This window comes from Musa acuminata, chromosome BXJ3-9 (genome assembly GCF_036884655.1).
Source record: "Musa acuminata AAA Group cultivar baxijiao chromosome BXJ3-9, Cavendish_Baxijiao_AAA, whole genome shotgun sequence".
NCBI lineage: Eukaryota > Viridiplantae > Streptophyta > Magnoliopsida > Zingiberales > Musaceae > Musa > Musa acuminata.
In genome coordinates this window covers 45,326,911-45,347,042 of record NC_088357.1, presented here as the reverse complement: position 1 = coordinate 45,347,042, position 20,132 = coordinate 45,326,911, and the positions used below count along the sequence as shown (strand labels likewise).

At 32.5% G+C, this 20,132-nt stretch overlaps 2 protein-coding genes across 2 annotated transcripts; one reads left to right on the top strand and one right to left on the bottom strand.

Annotated features, from left to right (window-relative positions):
* Positions 1–20: 20 nt before the first annotated feature.
* LOC103999399 (horcolin-like) lies at positions 21–495 on the bottom strand. The gene is made up of 2 exons (XM_009421156.2): positions 325–495; positions 21–197 (listed from the first exon to the last, which is right to left on the bottom strand). Exons 1-2 carry the CDS (start codon positions 493–495, stop codon positions 21–23), a joined length of 348 nt encoding a protein of 115 aa, XP_009419431.2.
* A 12,086-nt stretch (positions 496–12,581) lies between these two features.
* LOC135648677 (jacalin-related lectin 3-like) lies at positions 12,582–13,503 on the top strand. The gene is made up of 3 exons (XM_065166566.1): positions 12,582–12,667; positions 12,812–13,030; positions 13,145–13,503. Exons 1-3 carry the CDS (start codon positions 12,665–12,667, stop codon positions 13,388–13,390), a joined length of 468 nt encoding a protein of 155 aa, XP_065022638.1. The 5' UTR covers positions 12,582–12,664; the 3' UTR covers positions 13,391–13,503.
* The last annotated feature ends 6,629 nt before the right edge of the window (positions 13,504–20,132 follow it).

Genomic DNA, 20,132 nt, shown 5'->3' with positions numbered 1-20,132 from the left:
GAAATCCTTCAGCTGAACTGCTACTTAGGCATCAAATAGACTCCAATTGCCTTAAGATACTTTCCTGCACGCCCAAACAAGCCGACGATCTTTCTCTCTTGCACAGGAAGGTTGAAAGAAGTTATACAAGGAGTTCCGGCGAACTCTCCGATGCATCCCGAGATATTATTCATGTATTCCTCATCCGAAAGATCAACCTACAACAGAAAAAGGGTTATTACGGAATAGATCATGAGGTGTCAAAAAGCTTTCTGGTGAAGGATAGCAAGTGTTGTTGGTGATGTCTGAGTTATCTTATCTCTCATGTTAGCTTGACGTCATCACTGCTTTCTTGGACGGCAGAAGAACATCGCATGCCACGTTGAGTCCGCCGCCGGGGCCTCCATGGCGGACAGTCTCGTAGGTCGTCCCTTCGAACACGTAGGCGAAGGCGACGTAGTCGATTACTCCCCGAGAGCCAATCTTGATGCTCATGATGTGGCCCGCGGGTCCCATGTCCCGGTGGAACCCTCCTTCCGCACCCCCCAGCGGCCCCACCTTTATCGCTCCCGCCTGCATGCATGCATGGCAAACACAACCCGACGTGTTTAACCATCGACAGCCAAAATGTAGCGCAGAGAATTGGAAGGGCTGCTGCCTGCTTTGTCTCTCACCATCAATTTGCATGCTTGCTCCTCCCGCGCAAGGGTGTGCACACACTATGTAGAGACTAAGAGAGGGTAATTTGTGATAGAAATGTGGCGGAGTTGTCAAACAAAAATAGTGAAGAAAGAAGATAAAATGTTACCTTTGTTAGATTTATTTAAGGGTGAAAATGTTACCTTTGTTTGCTTTAATGGTGTAAACGTAGACATTGAGGGGCTAATTTTGACCCCAAAAGAAATGGGCTACGTGAACACATGGATGGGCCTTGCGGTCGAAGATAACATCATTATTTCTTAGAATGTTCCGCGGAGTACGTGATGCTCTATTGATGTAGCCAATAAATATACGAAACTGACAGTAGCGCGGTGCGCTTCGATGCTGACGTGAAGTAACGACGGCTAGCAGAGTTAGCGGCGTACATCGGCGGCAACTTACAGAAGCGCGGCATGTAGCAGAGGCAACCTGCAGAAGAGCGCGCACATCGGTGGCGAAGCGCGGCAGTGTGCAATAGCAGCGACAACGGTTCGCAGCGGCACCGATATGTGCAGAGGCTGCGAAGTCAATCGGCAACGACGTGTAGCAGCGGCGAGCAGCAGCTGTGGCCGCCAAATTAGCGGCGCTCTATCTGGGCAGATCAGGCGACGTCACGTATCAGCGGCGGTATCCGGCCACGGTGACGTGCAGTAGCAGCAGCGTCAGCAACAGCAGGATGCAGTGGCAGCGATGTGCATTAGCAGCGGAGCGCAACGGCTACAACGTGCAGAAACCCTAAAGAATTTGTTATTAGGTGACATGTATTTATACATGGTTTGGAAAAAAGATTTTACCTATTGATGATTCTAATCTTGAGAATGTAAGGAATATTATCATTTTATATTTATCTCTATAATGATCTTTTATCATGCTCTTATAAAATTAAGTTTATATTAAAATAATATCATCAACATAAATTAATAGATATATAGTACTTTCCTTTTGTTATCGTAGAAAAAAATGACGTGTAAGACTTGAAGTTAGACAAAGTCGCTTGACATAAAAAATGAGCCAAGTTCAGTATATCAGGCTCTTGAAGCTTGGCGAAGTTCATAAATAGCTTTTCGTAGTTTATAAACATGACTTGAATATTGAGGGTGGATGAAGCTAGAAGATTGTTATATAAAGATATTTTTAGTTAATGTTTTATTTAAGAAAGTATTGTTAACTACTAGTTGGCATATATGCCATTCTTGAGTAATAGTCAAACTCACGATGAGTCAGATTATTATTAGTTTAACAATTGGATTGAATGTTTTTATGAAATCAACACTTGATCATTGGTAAAACCATTGGTTACTAAACATGTATTGTATCTTATTATGGATCAATTTGGGTTTTGCTTAGTTCGAAAGATTTGCTTACGATTGATGATATTTTTTATGTTGAGATGGTACAAGGATCCATGTGGTATTATTGAGTAGGGTATCATATTTTTCACACATGGTTTTGTGTCAGGTAGAGATTTTTGGGCTTCGGTGATGGTTGTGGGTTCAATAGGCTCAATGGAGAACTTGTGGTAGCATGGAGGTAAAGGATTATTGGATATCATTTTTTGAGCAAGTTGTCATGAGATGTTCAGGCTTGGTGTTATTATTAGGTTATGTTGGAGGTATAAGAATTGATAGAGAATTAGTAACACATACTAAATCAGGCTGATGTACTTTGGTGTCACTTGGCCAAGGAGAGGATAAAGACCTCATTTGTGGTGCCGAGAGCATTGCTTCATCAAGCATTGTAGAGTGAGTTGGTATAGAAGTGATGGGGAAGTTGTAAAGAGGGTGAGGTATTGTTGAACTAGAGTGATAATGAAGGATAGTTTTAGAGGAGAACTACTAGTTGATGTGGTGAGAGATGCGTTCGAGGGTGTTTGATATGTACTTATATGAATATATTGATGCATAGTTATTGTAGTGGCTTGCATTGTTGCAAGAGCATGATTTTGGAAGGGAAAGGTGGACTAAAAAAAAATAACTTGACATGATATAAATACCTTTTAAGTTTGAGGATCAAAGCATCGAAACATATTATGTTCAAGGGGGTACCTAATGAAGATGTAATGCTTATATCTTAGTGTTAACTTATGTGATGCATAGGGGTGTAACTAGAGATAACACAAACAATCAAGTACTTTGAGTTTTTGAAGGTTTGTGATTTTGTGAAATAATTTTTCAAATAGTGATTGGTGTTGTAGGATTGGAGGTAAGCATGCAGTTAATAAGGTAAACTATAGTTTGAAAGAATACTAACCAAAAGGTTAGTGGCATGGAAGCTTAGTGTAAAAGGGTGAGACTAATTTCAATAATATGTTGATGCTTTTGTTTCTCATAGTCAACTAGTTGAGGTGTGTGTGGTGGTGACTTAAAATATTATATATCATAGGATAAGAGGTAAGTTGTTCATGCTTGGTCTTTAACTCCTCTATCAAAGTAACCTGTTTTGATGATAGACTTGATAAAGTTATTGACCACCATTCTAAAATGGGTAAATATTTTATTGACTTTATATTTATGTTTGAGAGGGTATAGTCATTATATTTGGTGAAGTAATCTATATAAATTACAAAAAATCTAAATTATTAAAGGAGGTGAATGGGGCGAGCCCAAATATCAATGTAAACAATTTCAAATGGTTTGGAGCAAAATATAATGATGTTCCGAAAGGTAGCTTGTGACTTTTATTGCTAAGGCAAACATCACAATGAATTGTAATTCTATTTGATTTGAAAGTTAGAAGGGAGTAATGAGAAATTAGCTATTGTTAAATGATGGATGACAGATGATCAAGGCGACAATGCCACACATCAATTGGAGCAACAACTAAAGCAAGAGTAATTGGTTGGTGATTTGTGAAGCTAATGACTATTCATAGATGTTATCTTTATTGTGGCCTCGGACAAAGGATACTCTCGTGCTTATATCCAAATAAGTTAAAAAATAATTCAATAATGATGTTATATTGTTTATAGAATTGAGAGACAAAGATAATGTTTCTTTTGATGTAAGGTGCACATAGAATATCATCAAATGTTTGTGTTTAAATTATGTGTTGTAGAACTAATGTGAGTAATAGAGATTTTGTTACCATTACCAATGATTATGTCTTTATTGCCTCTATAGTTATTGTAGATAGATAAATTCTACAAATCTGAAGTGATATAATGAAAAGCCCCGGAGTCAAGATGAGCGGTCGGAGTAGTTATAGTATTTTCTTGAAGCCAGTTAGGTGTAGTAGTTAGCTTAGGTTAAGATCGACAAACACTTGCTATATGTCTAATTTTGTAATAGAGCTAGTAGATGATTTTTTGTTAATTATTATTATTGGGATGCAGAAATATTGATGGCTATAATTAAAGTTGTTCCTTGAGTTGTTTGGATTGAAGTTACTACCATGATAGAAGGGATGACTTTATGTATTATCTATGTGTCAAGTGAGCATCTTGTTCAATCCTTTGTTAAATTTTTTGTTATTTTGATTGCTCTTACTTTTGGATTTTTGACTGAATTGAGCTATGATAGTTGGTCTCATCATTCTCTCTTCTTATTTCAAATATGTTTCATGATCAATCAACTTATCATAGAGTTTTTCAAATAACATTTGTGAGTCATATGTTTGAATTACCATTGTTAGTTTATTATATTCATATTTTAGGTTATTGAGAGTAAGGATAATGACCTTATCATCACTCAGGGGATGACCTATTAAAGTCAAGTCATCTATAATAACTTTTAAATTATATATATAATCAACAATACTACTTTAGTTAACAACTAAGACTTAAATTGCTTATAGAATAAGATGATCTTATCGTATCTATAACTAGTGAAGGAGTGGTTTATGGTTGTATATCTGATTGCCGATCAAAGGAAGGATTTGCATATCTGATCATCGATTAAAGGGAGGATTTGCAGAGGAGAGGCCTTCTATGGTGATGACAGAGCCTTTGCCACTAGATTGTTTGATAGAGCCCCACGATGGATGTCACAAAATGTTACGATTGTGATTTTTGACAACAGATTTACTAGTTGAGTGTTTGCTATTTGAGGAGCTAGAGTATGCATTTGTGAGGAGAATTGCTACTATTCTTTGCTTAGCAGTAGAGAATCACTGTTATTCTTTCGGCATGGGTGTCGTCGCTAGCTTCCTTGAACCTGCTAGTGTCATCGGTGCAGCACCTAAGGAGGAGAAGACGATGTTTGATCTAAAGCTGGAGAGCTTCGACATGGCCGCCAAGATCAAGATCATCAGCAATGAGGACCTTCGCGAACTTAGGATGAAGAGTCATATTTTAAGTAATCTAATAGACTTAACTAGTATTCACATTTTCCAAACCTATAAATGATTAATATGAATCCAATGCTTAAATTTATAGGTTATTAATGATTTTATCCATATATAAACCTGACTAAAAAGTAGACTGTAAGAACTCAATCCTCATGTTGGACAATATCAATCTGGGTCGAGATCGATAGACTTTCACACAATGTCTGATTTTATCACATAACTAACAAATGACTCATGTTGGTTTGGGACCCATAGGGTCAGGAGACATATTGGCCAAACCTTTGTTGATGTCCTTATTGTATTGGTTGCTTTTCCTCTTGGATTTTTGACTGACTTGAGCTATGATATTTGGTCCGGTTAATCTATCTTCGGGCTTTGAGTATGTCTCATAATTAGTCAACTTATCATAGAGTTCTTCAAATGACATTGGTAAGTCACGTGCCTAAATTACAGTTGTTAGTTCGTTGTACTCATCTCCTAAGCCAGAGAATGACCTATCAAAGCTAAGTCATCGATGATAACTTTGATATTTTATAGATAATCAGTAATAGTACTTCCCTTTTGTTTTATTTTTATTAGACTGGATAGAAGATTAAGCATACGAGTATGCGAATGATTTGCCAAAGTTATTTGTAGCTTGTACCATGCTTCTGTAGTAGTCGCACATGAAGATATCAGTGGGGTGATAGATCTAGCGACTGAGGTTTGAATAGCTTGGAGGATGAAACGATCTTGATGTAACCATATTTTGTGGGTTGAATTTGATATTAGACCGGGTTCTTCATGGATGTTGATCATTGTTCTAAGGCAAAGGCTTTGATACCATGATAAAAGAGTGTGATACAAAAGTTGATGAGAAGTTTATTAATATGTTTCTTATTTATATAAGTTAGAAGGAAAGATTTTTTTTAATAGAGTAACGAGATTTTATCGTGCAATTCTATAAATCTTATCTGCTATCAATCAGGAACTAAGTAGGAAGTTGGGCTAGAACTAGTTTGTGAACCCCTTTTCTTTTCTTCATCCTCCGTTTTAATAGCAGTTAGAGACAAAAGCGTGAGCCCCTGAACCTGAAGGAAGGCTTACAGAAGTCACAGCACAAGAAAGTGACTATAGGCAAAATGCAAGAATAGAGGAAGAGAGGAAACTTTACATCAAGCCCGTAAAGAAGTTTAGTTACCAACAGATGGTGTTATCGTATGAATTGAATATAGCTTCCATCGAGCACTTGTATAACAGAGAAAAGAATAGGTAGCCATCAGCCCTTTCCCTATTAATCGAAGGGTAAAGGAGAAATGCCTCGGGATCAGGAGATCATGGGTCCGCACAAGGAAGCCCTTTGACTTGACTTTGTGGTAACTCAAAGAAGGTGCTTGATTCCGGCCTAATCCATAACCAAAGATCCATCTCATTTGCTCCTGGTGCTGTGACTAGAAGACCCAAGTCAAAGCCAGATCGAGCACAGCGAGAAGCAAGTCAGGCGACTGTCTCTGGTCTCTTGAAAAGACTCCTCCGTTTGATCGGTCGAACTTTCTCGCCATACTGATTTCAATCAGATTCTCACAGCTCCTCTCCTTCACTCCCTTACACCCATTTTGATCATTCCATATCTTCTTTTTCTTCTTAGAGGGATCCCAATCGTCCGAATCAATTAATTACTGAATCCGCTTCAATCTTTTGAGAGGCGAACTCAAGCGCCAACTAAATCACACTCTTCTCGCACACCTATCATCTTTGTTGATTCCTATAATAATCATGCATATAATCATTCATATAATTCCGTCTGGTAATAGAATAGGCCAGTTTGCCGTTCGTTCTTAAAGCTTCCAACACTCTACTTTTTGCTCTATCCACATAAGAAAGGTTGAACCTCTGTGGAGCCAGAATTCTCCCTCGTGGAAAGATCCTTTTTTTTGGCTCTATCTTCAGTAGCCCTATGTCTCTTCAGAGGATTAGGACGCCCTAAAGCAAACCAGACGTCCCCCGAAGCGAAGAAGAAAGAAGAGCAGGAACAACAGTCCTCTCTAGTCGTTCTTTTGCTTGAATCTGCCATTATTCTTTCTTGAGTTCCACCTTCGTACGTGGACTCTCTTCGCCTATCTGCACCAATCTGCAGTGGCACGGGGTCACCAAGAGAACCATTGCTTCAAATCATGGAAAACTAGAGCACTTTCGGTATCGGTGGATGAAAATTATTGACGAGTCAATTCCCCGTTTTAGGTGATCCACATCTGAGGGCACTCTACTTGGATTTGGTTGTGCAAACAGAAGAATCAAACAATTGCATAAATCTCATGTTCCATAGATTGAGATAAGCCAGACCCTTTTTGAAAGACAATAGATACTGTTACCTACCGACACAACGAGCGTCATGCCGTCACTTGTGTCTTCTTACTTTCTTTGCCTTTCTAGTAGTTGCTTGTCTCTTTTGCTTCAAACCTGTCGGTTTAGGAAATAGATAGATTCAAAGACATGTAAGGTGTTTAAGGTGAATTCGGGTTAGGAAGTTCACAGGGCGGGCATGATCTGAAAAGTGTTCGATCGTTGTGATTGAATACCTCGTCTAGTCTAAAGAATATAGATAAGCGGGGAAATCCAATATCTATTCAAAAAGAACAATACCCAGGCCTATTAGATTTCATAATAAATCATCAAGTGATTTCGGCTTCAATTCAATAAATATTATTATGAATCTAAGGATAATACATACATACATATATATATATATATATATATATATATATATATATTATGGGCAGCTCGACAGATCCATCGGCTGTCCATCTTCACAAATTGGACTTAGCTAATTTTAAGTCTGCAATACCCTTGTGATATTCGTCTGCAAGAGCTAAGTCTTCCGTACAAGCAAAGTACTATTATTGCTCGATGCAAATATAAACTTAGGAGCTGTACAATATAAAGATAGATTTTACAAGCTTACAAACAATCTAAGGTAAAAGTGCTCATGCGATGCAATGATCTAACCTTATAATCAAAGTATTATTTGGCACGACCCTACGTAGGGGTTCAAAAGTGTTAAGATAGTTTTTGCTTGTTGCTTGTCTTAATTCAAATATAAGAAAACTAATGGCATAATTATATATCTCCATGTATATATAACAATTGATCTAAATTCAACTTCGATTATTACTCGAAACTAGAACTTTCTGATCATCAAGTGTCGAAAAATTATGAATAATGGTATGATCGTTTGAAGGATTCATTATTTTCAGAGACGATAGATATACGAATGTGGTGGTGGATGGGACTGGATGATCTACAATGTCAAATTTCACTAGTTTGGCTTGGAAGATTAAGCTCATTGTATTATTTTGCTGATCTTTTAATTAAATATGAAAGAAGCTCAATGATTTGGGAGACAAACATAAATGCACAAAGAAAGAGCATCATTCTTACTAGTTCTTTAATAAAAATAAAATAGTACAAGACTCACAGGAGTCTTCTGATCAGCTTAAATGCATAATGAATCGTTACAAATCCCATTCAAAACAGGTTCATAATAGCTTTTGGTTCTACAAATACCCCATCCGTCCAGGTACTGCTGCTGCTGGTTCTCTTTGTATTGGTACAAGTCCCAGTCGTGACAGCTTCATGCACCGTTTGGTTCTATAAATACTCCCCACTCTCTCCCCATCATATCATCTGGTGTGAGAGGAATTGCTTCGTAAGCTCGCTAATGGTGAGAGAGAAACTATATAGATATTCTGCCTCCGCCGAAGGAATATAGCTATGCCTCTCTTAGAGGGAGGCCTATCTATGTAGTACTTTCTATTCTACTATATGTGGTTTGTGATGGATGATGCATGGTGGTGCAGGCTTCCAACCACATCAAGACGGCCGCGCATGCCCGAGGGGGCGTCCCCAAATGTCCACGCGGCAACGAGTCTCGTTGGGCCATGGAACCTGCAGACAAAATCACAGGCATCAGCATTGGCGCTGCTTCATGCGTAAACTCCATTAAGATTACCTTCGACATCGACGGAACCACTCGCGTAACTCCCAGATATGGAGGCCCCGGCGGCGAACTATTCCAGGCATGCCTCTCCAACCTCCATCCATCCATGGATCTATTCTTTTGCCTTCCCCTCCCTCCTCCTAATACCTGCTATCAGATATATAAGTCGCTAAATGTATCATCGCTCTAATTGCCTCGCAGTTTACTCTCATGCAAGATGAATACCTCACCTCCGTTTCTGGGTATGTCAAACACGACTGTTCTGAATTTCCATGTGTATCTCAACTCACGTTTACCACCAATCTTGGAAAGAAATACGGTCCATATGGAGGTGAGGGTGGAACCTTTTTCGAAGTCAACGTAAAATATGACGAGATTAAGGGCTTCTTTGGACAAACAAGTGAAGAGTATCTCACTGCATTTGGAGTCTACGTGATGCTGGCTTAGCCAACCCTTGTGGAGGGTGTTGACTATCTATCTCCATGTGTGTGTTGACTCTCTATCTCTATGTGTGTTGAATAAGGATGCCACTGTCAGGCATTTATGTTTGAATTGGGTGTCAGCTTCAGTAGTGTGAAATAAAGTCTATTTTACTAATACTATGACGTGTCTCATTGGTGACATTTGTGACTTTTGAACACGGCCCATCTGGTAATAATAAGTCGAACCTACCATGGCCACTTCTAAGTCATCCTATTATAAATTCACTAACTTATATGATATAACATTGCATAGTCTACTTTAATAAAGCAAGATCATAAACACTTGGATGATATTATCATAAAAGTAAATTTGATAAATCAAGTTCGATAGTATTACTTAAGTTTATAGTAAGAAGAGTCTCTCCCATCAATGTCATCTCTTAAAAAAAATTTATCATAATAAAACAAAAAATATTTGAAAATAATTTTATTTACTCAGATTTTAAATCTTTGAAAAAATATTTTATACATGCACACACTATTAGTCCTTCCTAATGTAATAAAAGGTGTCTTCTATAATTTATGATTTTATGACAATCCTATTATATACATTCAATCATAATATATACATACATAAATGTAAATAATATAGTAAATAAATAATTTTAATTACATAAATAATAATGTCAAATATAATGTCCACTTAAATATGTATCCATATTTTTTACGGATTATTCACAAACTCAATCATAAAAATATATATTTTCAAACATTTTATACTATAAGTTCTAAGTGAATTGATTAGAAATTAATACAATGGAACTTAAGTTTTTAATTGATATTAATTATTATTAAACTTTTTTCTTTAACCACTAGGTAATTTTTACTATAATGCATAGAACTGTTCAAGTACTTATTATTTTTAGCATATACATATATACATATAGCATCATAAATTTCAGGTGCTAATATGGCATAAATAATAGTACGTAGATATATGATGATAAAAATTATAATTTTACTCTATATTTTAGCTCGTCTACTTTTGAATTCAAAATCTAAACTACATTTTATTTGTTATGAACTGTTGCCTTGAACAAAACTGTCATATTTTACGCTAAATTTGAGATACATGTGGGTGTGTCACTCACTTAAGAAAACCTCATATTTGTATCAAGCCAAATGTCATGATGTTAATAGATTATGGCCATATTTTTCTCATTTTATTGTATTGTGTACATCATTTTAGGTTTAAGATGAAACTACTAATATATGAATGCATTATCATTTAAAATAAAAATCTGATAGTCATGATGAAATTTCAAATAATGACTTTGGACGGGCTCTCAAAAGAAGAAGGAGCATAAATAATAATAATAATAATAATAATAATAATAATAATAATAATAATAAAAGTATTATTATTATTATTATTATTAACCCACTTGAAATTTTTTTTGTTCCGTTGGTTCTATCCAGCCAAAATATAATGTTTTGTTTGTTTCTTTATTATTAATTTACATTCATATAACAATGAGGGACGATATGAGATGAGCAGCGTTTTCGTTAATTCTAAGTTCCAAAACTGAGAAGAATAACAAAGTGGACCGATGAGAATGTGGAGTTCAATTTTCAGATACAAGCTGAATATGTTGATGACATTGGAATGGCTGATCTACAAAGTCAAAATAATGCTAGTTTGGCTTGGAAGATCAAAGTCATAGTTTTTGGGGTGTTTTAATTAAAATAGGACCGAACGAAGCTAATAGTCACGCATACTTCGACATAATATGGGACACATATATGTCAATCTGCGTTTTATGGATTCAAATCTTGGTGCATTCAATATGTCCCATGTTGGTTGTATAGAGAGGATAATTGAGTTGGTGTACATGCATGGAAGGAATGACTACCGCGTGCATGCATGAAGAACGACTGTGAAGTTTTAAATAATGACTTTGACGTCATATTAATTTTAATGACCCCAAGTAGGATAAGTATTGAATTCTTCCAAACACGTAAATGGTTACTATGAAAGTTTGAATATTTTTTAAGATTAAGAAATCATCCACACATGAATGTATCCATCGAATATCTACACGATTTAAATTAAATATTGACTATCAATTTTTTTCAGATTAATTATATATTACCTTTTATAGTTTGATCTTCTTATTATCCTGGTCTCTAGATTAAAAAAATATATTAAATTTTTTTTTATAATTATAAAAATAAAATATTTAGGTTAATTTACTCTAATATCATTGATTTTACCAACGAAAATACGAAAATAATAGGTAAAAAAATATATAAAAAAATTTATTTATTTATTTTTCTTTGTTATTCTCATACTGTTGTTGTAATGATATTTAAGAAGATAAAAAAATATAGACTAAAATATTAATTCAAATATAAGAAAACTATTGGCATAATCATGTATCAATATGTTATTTAACAATTGGCTTAAGTTCAAACTTCGATTAGATTACTTTTCGAAACTGGAACTTTCCAACATTCAAGTCAGTCAAAAAATTGTGGATGTGGGAATGGATCATCTACAAATTCAAATTTCACAAGTTTGGCTTGGAAGATTAAGCTCATTATATTGTATTACTTGCTGGTCTTGGGAGGCAAACATAAATGCATAATGAAAGAGTAGAATAGTATTATTCTTACTAGTTCTTTAATAAAAATAAAATAGTAAAAGACTCCCGGGAGTCTTCTGATCAGCTTGAACTCATAATGAAATCCACATTGGTTCTTATATATTAATGCCCCTCATCCCCTTCTCTATCTTTCCAGTTCTCTCTCTCCAAACCATGGAAAACCACAGTGATAAGAGAGAGAGAGAGAGAGAGAGAGAGAGAGAGAGAGAGAGAGAGAGAGATTTGGATTAATCGAAGACCAGCATGGAGTGATAATATTTCTATTGACTTGGAAGTCATATTCTAAGTAATCCAACATACTTAACTATAAATGGTCATTATGAATCCAATGCTTACATTTGTAGGTTATTGATGATGTTATCCACACATAAACCTAACTAAAAAGAAGAAAACAGCAAAGAACTCAATCCTCTGGGTTTAAGTAAAACATTGACTTGGAAGCGGTCCCCTTACTGCTTCTTTCTTTCTCTATTGTTGTTACAAGTTCCTTCCATTCATACATAAATATTGGGCAACTTGATGCACCTTTTGGTTCTATAAATACCCCCCCATCCATCCATCCTCTCTCTCCCCATCGAGTCGAGTGTGTTTGCATATCATCCGGTGTGCGAGGAGTTCCTTCATTCATAAGCTCGCTGATGGTGAGAGAGACGCTATATAGATACTCTGCCTCCACCGAAATAATATAGCTTTGCTTCCTTTAGAGGGAGGCCTATCTATTATGTAGTACTGCAGTTTCTATTCTACTCTATGTGGTTTCTGATGGATGATGCATGGTGTTGCAGGCTTCCAACCTGATCAAGACGGCCGCGCATGCCCGAGGGGGCGTCCCCAAATGTCCATGCGGCAACGAGTCTCGTTGGGCCATGGAACCTGCAGACAAAATCACTGGCATCAGCATTGGCGCTGCTTCATGCGTAAACTCCATTAAGATAACCTTCGACATCGACGGAACCACTCGCGTAACTCCCAGATATGGAGGCCCCGGCGGTGAACTATTCCAGGCATGCCTCTCCAACCTCCATGCATCTATTCTTTTGCCTTCCCCTCCCTCCTTCTAATACCTGCTATGAAATATATAAGTCGCTAAATCTATCATCGCTCTAATTGCCTCGCAGTTTAGTCTGATGCAAGATGAATACCTCACCTCCGTTTCTGGGTATGTCAAACACGACTGTTCTGAATTTCCATGTGTATCTCAACTCACGTTTACCACCAATCTTGCAAAGACATACGGTCCATATGGAGGTGGGGGTGGAACCTTTTTCGAAGTCAATGTAGAATATGACGAGATTAAGGGCTTCTTTGGCCATGCAACTGAAGAGTATCTCACTGCATTTGGAGTCTACGTGATGCTGGCTTAGCCAACCCTTGTGGAGGGTGTTGACTATCTATCCCTATGTCAGTTATTGGCATTTATGTTTGAATTGGGTGTCAGCTTAAGGAGTCTGAAATAAAGTCTATCTTATTAATACTATGATGTGTCTCATTGGTGACATTTGTGACTTTTCAACACATTGTTGGCCTATTCTATAATAATAAGTCGAACTTACCATGCCCACTTCTAAGTCATCCTATTATAAATTCACTAACTTATATGATGTAACATCTCCATAGTTGTACCTTAATTGAGCAATATCATAAACACTCAATTGAAGTCACCATGACATTATCACAAAAGTAAATTTGATAAATCAAGTTTGATAAGATTACTTAAGTTTATAATAAGAAGAGTCCCTCCCATCAATGTCATATCTTAAGAAATTATATCATAATAAGACAAAGATTGTTTAAAAAAATTAATTAATTGAATTCTAAATGTTTGAAAAAATAGTTTACACATACACATCAATTTTATAAAATAGGCAAATAAGTCTAATAAACATAATAACATCAAATTAAGTCTAATTGCTAATGTGAGTCATAGCGATCGTTTGTCATAAATGTCAAACGTTTTTCTATATACTATAACACTATTAGTCCTTCCTATTGCAGTAAAAAATGTCTCTTATAATTTGTCTATTTATGACAATCCTATTATAAATATTCAATCATAATATGTACATATATAAATGTAAATATGATAGTAGAAATAAATAATTTTAATTACATAAATAAAAATATCAATTATAATGTCCACTTGTACATATATCACAATATTTTTTACAAGTTATTCACAAACCCAACCATAAGAATATATTCTTTACAAACACTTTAGACTATAATAGAACTCAAGTTTTTAATTAATATTAATTATTTCTAAACTCTTTTCTTTAATCACCAAGTAATTTTTATCATAATGCATAGAATTGCTAGAGTACTAGCTATTATTATAGAAGAAAACTATTATGATACATCATAAAGTATCTTTAGTGATTTGACAATTGATTACGATCATATCAAGTCCTGAGATAAAATTTCGCAATAAGAAAGCTTGATTAGTAATCTCAAAGCATACCATAAAATTAACTTTTATTATTAAAAATAGAATAATATATTGCTTAATAATAAAACATAAAGTGGATTTCTTATTATCGAGGTAATTTATAAAATCTGCATTTGAAAATACTATTATTTCAAGCTAATCTATTTTCATATATGTGAGCATATAATCCTTCGTTCCTTTTATATATCTTATTATTATATTTTAACCTTTTAGTATTTCATTACTAGACAACTCTAATATATACCTAGTATTCTGATGATAAAATTGATATCTGTTTGGTACAAGCTTGAATATGTAATAGATTTTCAATTGCACATACATAATAAATATTTTTTCTTTATCAGATTTTATAAAGTTATTTTAAAAATATTTAGTTTGATTAAAATTTTTAATCTTATCATTTGTTGAATAAAGCTGTATATTAAATCATACTAAGACTCGATTAATATATATATATATATATATATATATATATATATATATATATATATATATATATATATATATATATATATATATACCTTTTAGTGTTTCATTTCTAGATAACTCTAATATATACTCAGTATTTTGACTACAAAATTGATATATGATTTGGTACAAGCTTCAGCACGTAATAGACTTTCAATTGCACATACATAATAAATATTTTTTCTTAATCAAATTTTTTAAAGTTATTTTAAAATCACTTGGTTTGATTAAAATTTTTAATCTTATCATTTGTTGACTATAGCTATATATTAAATTACACTGAGGCTCGATTTATATATATATATATATATATATATATATATATATATATATATATATATATATATATATATATATATATATATATATCAATCTTTAAGATCTATCACTGAATATCTCAATACTAATATGAGATGCCTCATTCATATCAATAATGTTAAAATTCTTTGTGAAATTTTTTTTTGGTTTGATACAATAAACCATGATCCCTGTTAGTAAGAAAAATATTATCTTCATATAGACCAATATAATAAACTAGTTCCTACTAATTATCATGTATAAATATTGATCAACAGTATTTTTAAAAATTTGAATAAATTAATAGTATAAAAAACTTTATACATAATTATGTAGAAGTTTGTTTAATATTATAATGGATTTTCTAAATTTATGTACCAAATTTTATTTTATTTTTAATTTTCTATATGAATCATTTAAGTTATCCATATAAATCTATATTCTCATTAAAAAAAATTTATTTTTACATTCAAATGATGTAACTCAAAATAATAATAAGCTAAAGAAAACTAAAGAAAATATTTATTTAAAAAACTAAAGAAAATATCTCGTTATGATCGGTATATTCCTGATAAGTAAAACCTTTGACCAAATATTTGATTTTTATATCATTCGATATTACTCTTTTAGTCATGTTTATATAACAAACTCTGTTTTAGTTATTAGATAATTCGTTGAGTTCTCATATACTATTCTGATTTATTGATTTCAACTCTTCTTTTCTGTATTATATCATTTTTCAAAATCACTATTTTTTATAACACTATTAATCCTTTCTATTGCAGTAAAAAATATCTCCTATAATTTATCTATTTATGACAATACTATTATAAATATTCAATCATAATATATACATATATAAATATAAATATAATAGTAAAAATAAATAATTTTAATTACATAAATAAGAATGTCAATTATAATATCCACTTATATATGTATCACCATATGTTTTATAAGTTATTAACAAACCCAATAATAAGAATATATTCTTAACAAACACTTTAAACTATAATTTCTAAGTGAATAGATTAGAAATTAATACAATAAACCATAATCCATGTTAGTAAGAAAAATATTATCTACATATAGACCAATATAATAAACTAGGTCTCACTAATTATCAGATATAAATATTGATCAATAGTATTTTTTAAAATTTGAATAAAGTAATAGTATAAAAAAACTTTATACATGATTACGTAGAAGTTTGTTTAATATTATAATGGATTTTCTAAATTTACATACCCAATTTTATATTTTTTAAATTTTCTATATGAATCGTTTAAGTTATCCATATAAATCTAAATTCCCATTAAAAAAAATAGTTTTACATTCAAATGATATAACTCAAAATCATAATAAGATGCTAATGTCATGATGATTCTTAATGAGTTTATTTAAAAAAGTAAAGAAAATATCTCGCTATGATCGGTGCATTCTTATGAGTAAAACTTTTAACTAAATGTGTGATTTTTATATCATTCGATATTACTTTTTCAGTCATGTTTATATAACAATCTCTTCTATAGTTATTAGATAATTCGATGAGTTCTTATATACTCTTCTGATTTATTGATTTCAACTCTTTTGTACCATATCATTTTTTAAAATCACCATTTTTTATAACTTATGAAAACAATGAAGTATTCTTTTGATTCATATGTCATAATATGATTCTTATAGATATACCACACAATAATAAAAAATAATAGATCTTTTTTTCTTTTAAGATATTTTCAAAACTATCAATTATGTTTGTTCTATAAGATCATTAGTGACGACACCAACATCATGTGTAAATTCATAAATATTATTTTATTATTCAATCTAATTAATTCTTTTAGTGATTTGAGGAATAACATTCTTTGAAAAATAATAAAAGGTACCAACTTATATCATCTGAATATTAAAAATTAAATTTTAAGATTTTCACTTTTACTATAAAATCTATATCATATGAGATTAAGAGCTTCTTTAATTATGCAACGACTAAATATCCCATTGCTTTTGGAGTTTATGCGATGCGCTTAATCAACCTTGTAGAGTGTGTTTAATATTTATATCTATGTGTGCGACTGGCATTTATGTTTAAGTTGGATGTTTATTTGAGTTGTGTGAAATAAAATCTATTTTCACTTATGTGCCCCTAACTGAACATATCAGTTAAAAGCAAGAAAGAAATTCTTGTACTTCACTAACTTATAACATATAACATCGGCAGAGCCGTACCTTAATCGAGCAATATTGTAAATACTCAATTGAAGTCTTAATGACATCATTATAAAAGTAAATTCAATAAATAATGTTAGACATGATTATTTAAGTTCATAATAAGCCTTTTATAATCAACAATTTCTTCTAAGTGGATGACATGTACAAGGAACACACTATGAAACTACTAAAATATGAATGTATTATCATTCAAAATAAAAATCCGATAATGACTTTGGATGGGCTCTCAAGTCATATTTGAAAGAAGGAGGAGCATAAATAATTATAAAAATAATAATAATAATAATAATATATTATTATTATTATTAACCCACTTGAAATTCTTTTTGTTTCGTTGGTTCTATCCAGTCAAAATATAATTTTTTGTTTGTTTCTTTATTATTAATTCACATTCATATAACAATGACGGACGATATGAGATGAGCAGGGTTTTCATTAATTCTAAGTTCCGAAACTGAGAAGAATAACAAAGTGGACCGATGAGAATGTGGAGTTCAATTTTCAGATACAAACTAGATATGTTGATGACATTGGAATGGCTGATCTACAAAGTCAAAATAATGCTAGTTTGGCTTGGAAGATCAAAGTCATAGTTTTTAGGGTGTTATAATTAAAATTGGACCGAATGAAGCCAGTAGTCACACATAATTGAAAGGCTAGAATATGATTTCTGATGTATGATGTGATATGAGACGCGTATATGTATCCATCCAATATCCACTCGATTTAAATTAAATATTAAATATTAAATATTTTAGATTAATTATAAATTACTTTTTGTAGTTAGACTTTCTTATTATCTTGGTCACTAGACCTAAAAAATTTATATTAGAATCCCTATAATTATAAAAATAAAATATTTAGGTTTATTTATTCTAATATCATCGATTTTACTAATCAAAAAATGAAAACAATAGGTAAAAATATAAAAAATTTTAAAAAAATCTTTGTTGTTCTCATACAATTGTTACGATATTTAAGAAGATAAAAAAAAATATAAACTAAAATCTTGATTCAAATATAGTAAAACTATTAGTATAATCATGTGCCTCATTGTACATGTATAGAATCGGTAATAATTGGTTTAAATTTAACTTCCATTACTCAGAAACTTGAACTTTCCAAGAGTCAAATTTGAAGTATACATTATTTTCATATACAAGACCGATGTAAGAGTGTGGTGGATGGGAATGGATCATCTATAATGTCCCTTGAAAGATTAAGCTTATAGTATTGCTTTGCTGGTCTTTTAATTAAATATGACTGAAGCCCAATATATGAAAGACAAACATAAATGCATAATGAAAGACTAGAAGAGTATTATTCTTCTACAAGTTTTAAATAATGACTTTGATGTTATATTAATTTTAATGACCCCAACAGGATTAGTATGGAATTCTTTCAAAGAAGTAAATAGCCATTATAAAAGTTTGAATGGTTTTTAGATTAAGATGTCATCCACATGGAAGTATCTATCAAAAGTTCACTCGATTTAAATTAAATATTCACTATCAGTTTTTTTTGGATTAATTATAGATTATTCTCTATAGTTATACCTTATTATCTTGGTATCTAGATCTAATAAATTTATATTGAAATCCCTATAATTATGAAAGTGAAACATCTAGATCTATTTACCCTAATGATATCAATTTTACAAACAGAAATATGAAAATAATAGGTAAAAATGTAAAACAAAAAAAAAATTTCTTTATTTATTATTCTCATACCATTGTTGTGATATTTAAGAAGATACAAAAAAATATAAACTAAAATCTTGATTCAAATATAGCAAAACTATTGGCACAATTATGTATCTCCATGGACAAGTATAGGATTGGTAACAATTAGTTTAAATTTAACTTACATTACTATTCAAAACTTGAACTTTCCAACCATAAGTCTGTTGCAAAATTATGAATAATGGTATGATCATTCGAAGGAATAATTAATTTTAGATATAAGATAAATATACTAATGTGGTGAACGAGAATGGATCTTCTACAATGTCAAATTTCATTTGTTTGGCTTGGAAGATTAAGCTCATAGTATTACTTTTCTGGTATTTTAATTAAAAATGACCGAAGCCCATTGGTATACGAGACTAACATAAATTCATATTGAATGACTAGAAGAGTATTTTACTTAAAAGTTCTTTAATCAAAATAAAATAGTAAAAATACTCCTGGGAGTCTTCTAATCACCATGCAGTGGAAAATGATCAGCCTCATTTGTTTTGTCCAGTTTGGATTCAAAGGTAAGAAGGCGGTGTTAAGATATCGCACAATCATGTTTGAATCGACAACATTTCTACACTGAAAAGGAAGGAAAGAAACAGAGAAGAAAGAAAGACTGCTTGATGTTAATACACGTAGAAGAAAGGATCATTCGTATAAAGATTTAATGCAAGCCATTCGTATTATAAACGAAGATGAGGATGGAGTGATAATATTTCTACTGACTTTGGATTGAGCTGAACTTGCAAGTCATATTTTAAGTAATCCAACAGACTTAACTAGTATCCTCTCGTTTTAAGTAAAACTTTGACTTGGAAGCGGTACCGGTACTGCTTCTTTCTTTCTTTATAGTTGTTACAAGTTCCATTCATACATAAATATTGGACAACTTGATGCACCTTTTGGTTCTATAAATACCCCCCC

Bases quoted from the DNA above. Each gene is read 5' to 3' on its own strand.
- LOC135648677 (XM_065166566.1), top strand. The intron at 13,031-13,144 runs GCATGCCTCTCC...ATTGCCTCGCAG, and splicing joins CCGGCGGTGAACTATTCCAG to TTTAGTCTGATGCAAGATGA.
- LOC103999399 (XM_009421156.2), bottom strand. From the start codon at position 495: ATGGGACCCGCGGGCCACATCATGAGCATCAAGATTGGCTCTCGGGGA. The intron at 198-324 runs GTGATGACGTCA...TTTCTGTTGTAG, and splicing joins TTCTGCCGTCCAAGAAAGCA to GTTGATCTTTCGGATGAGGA.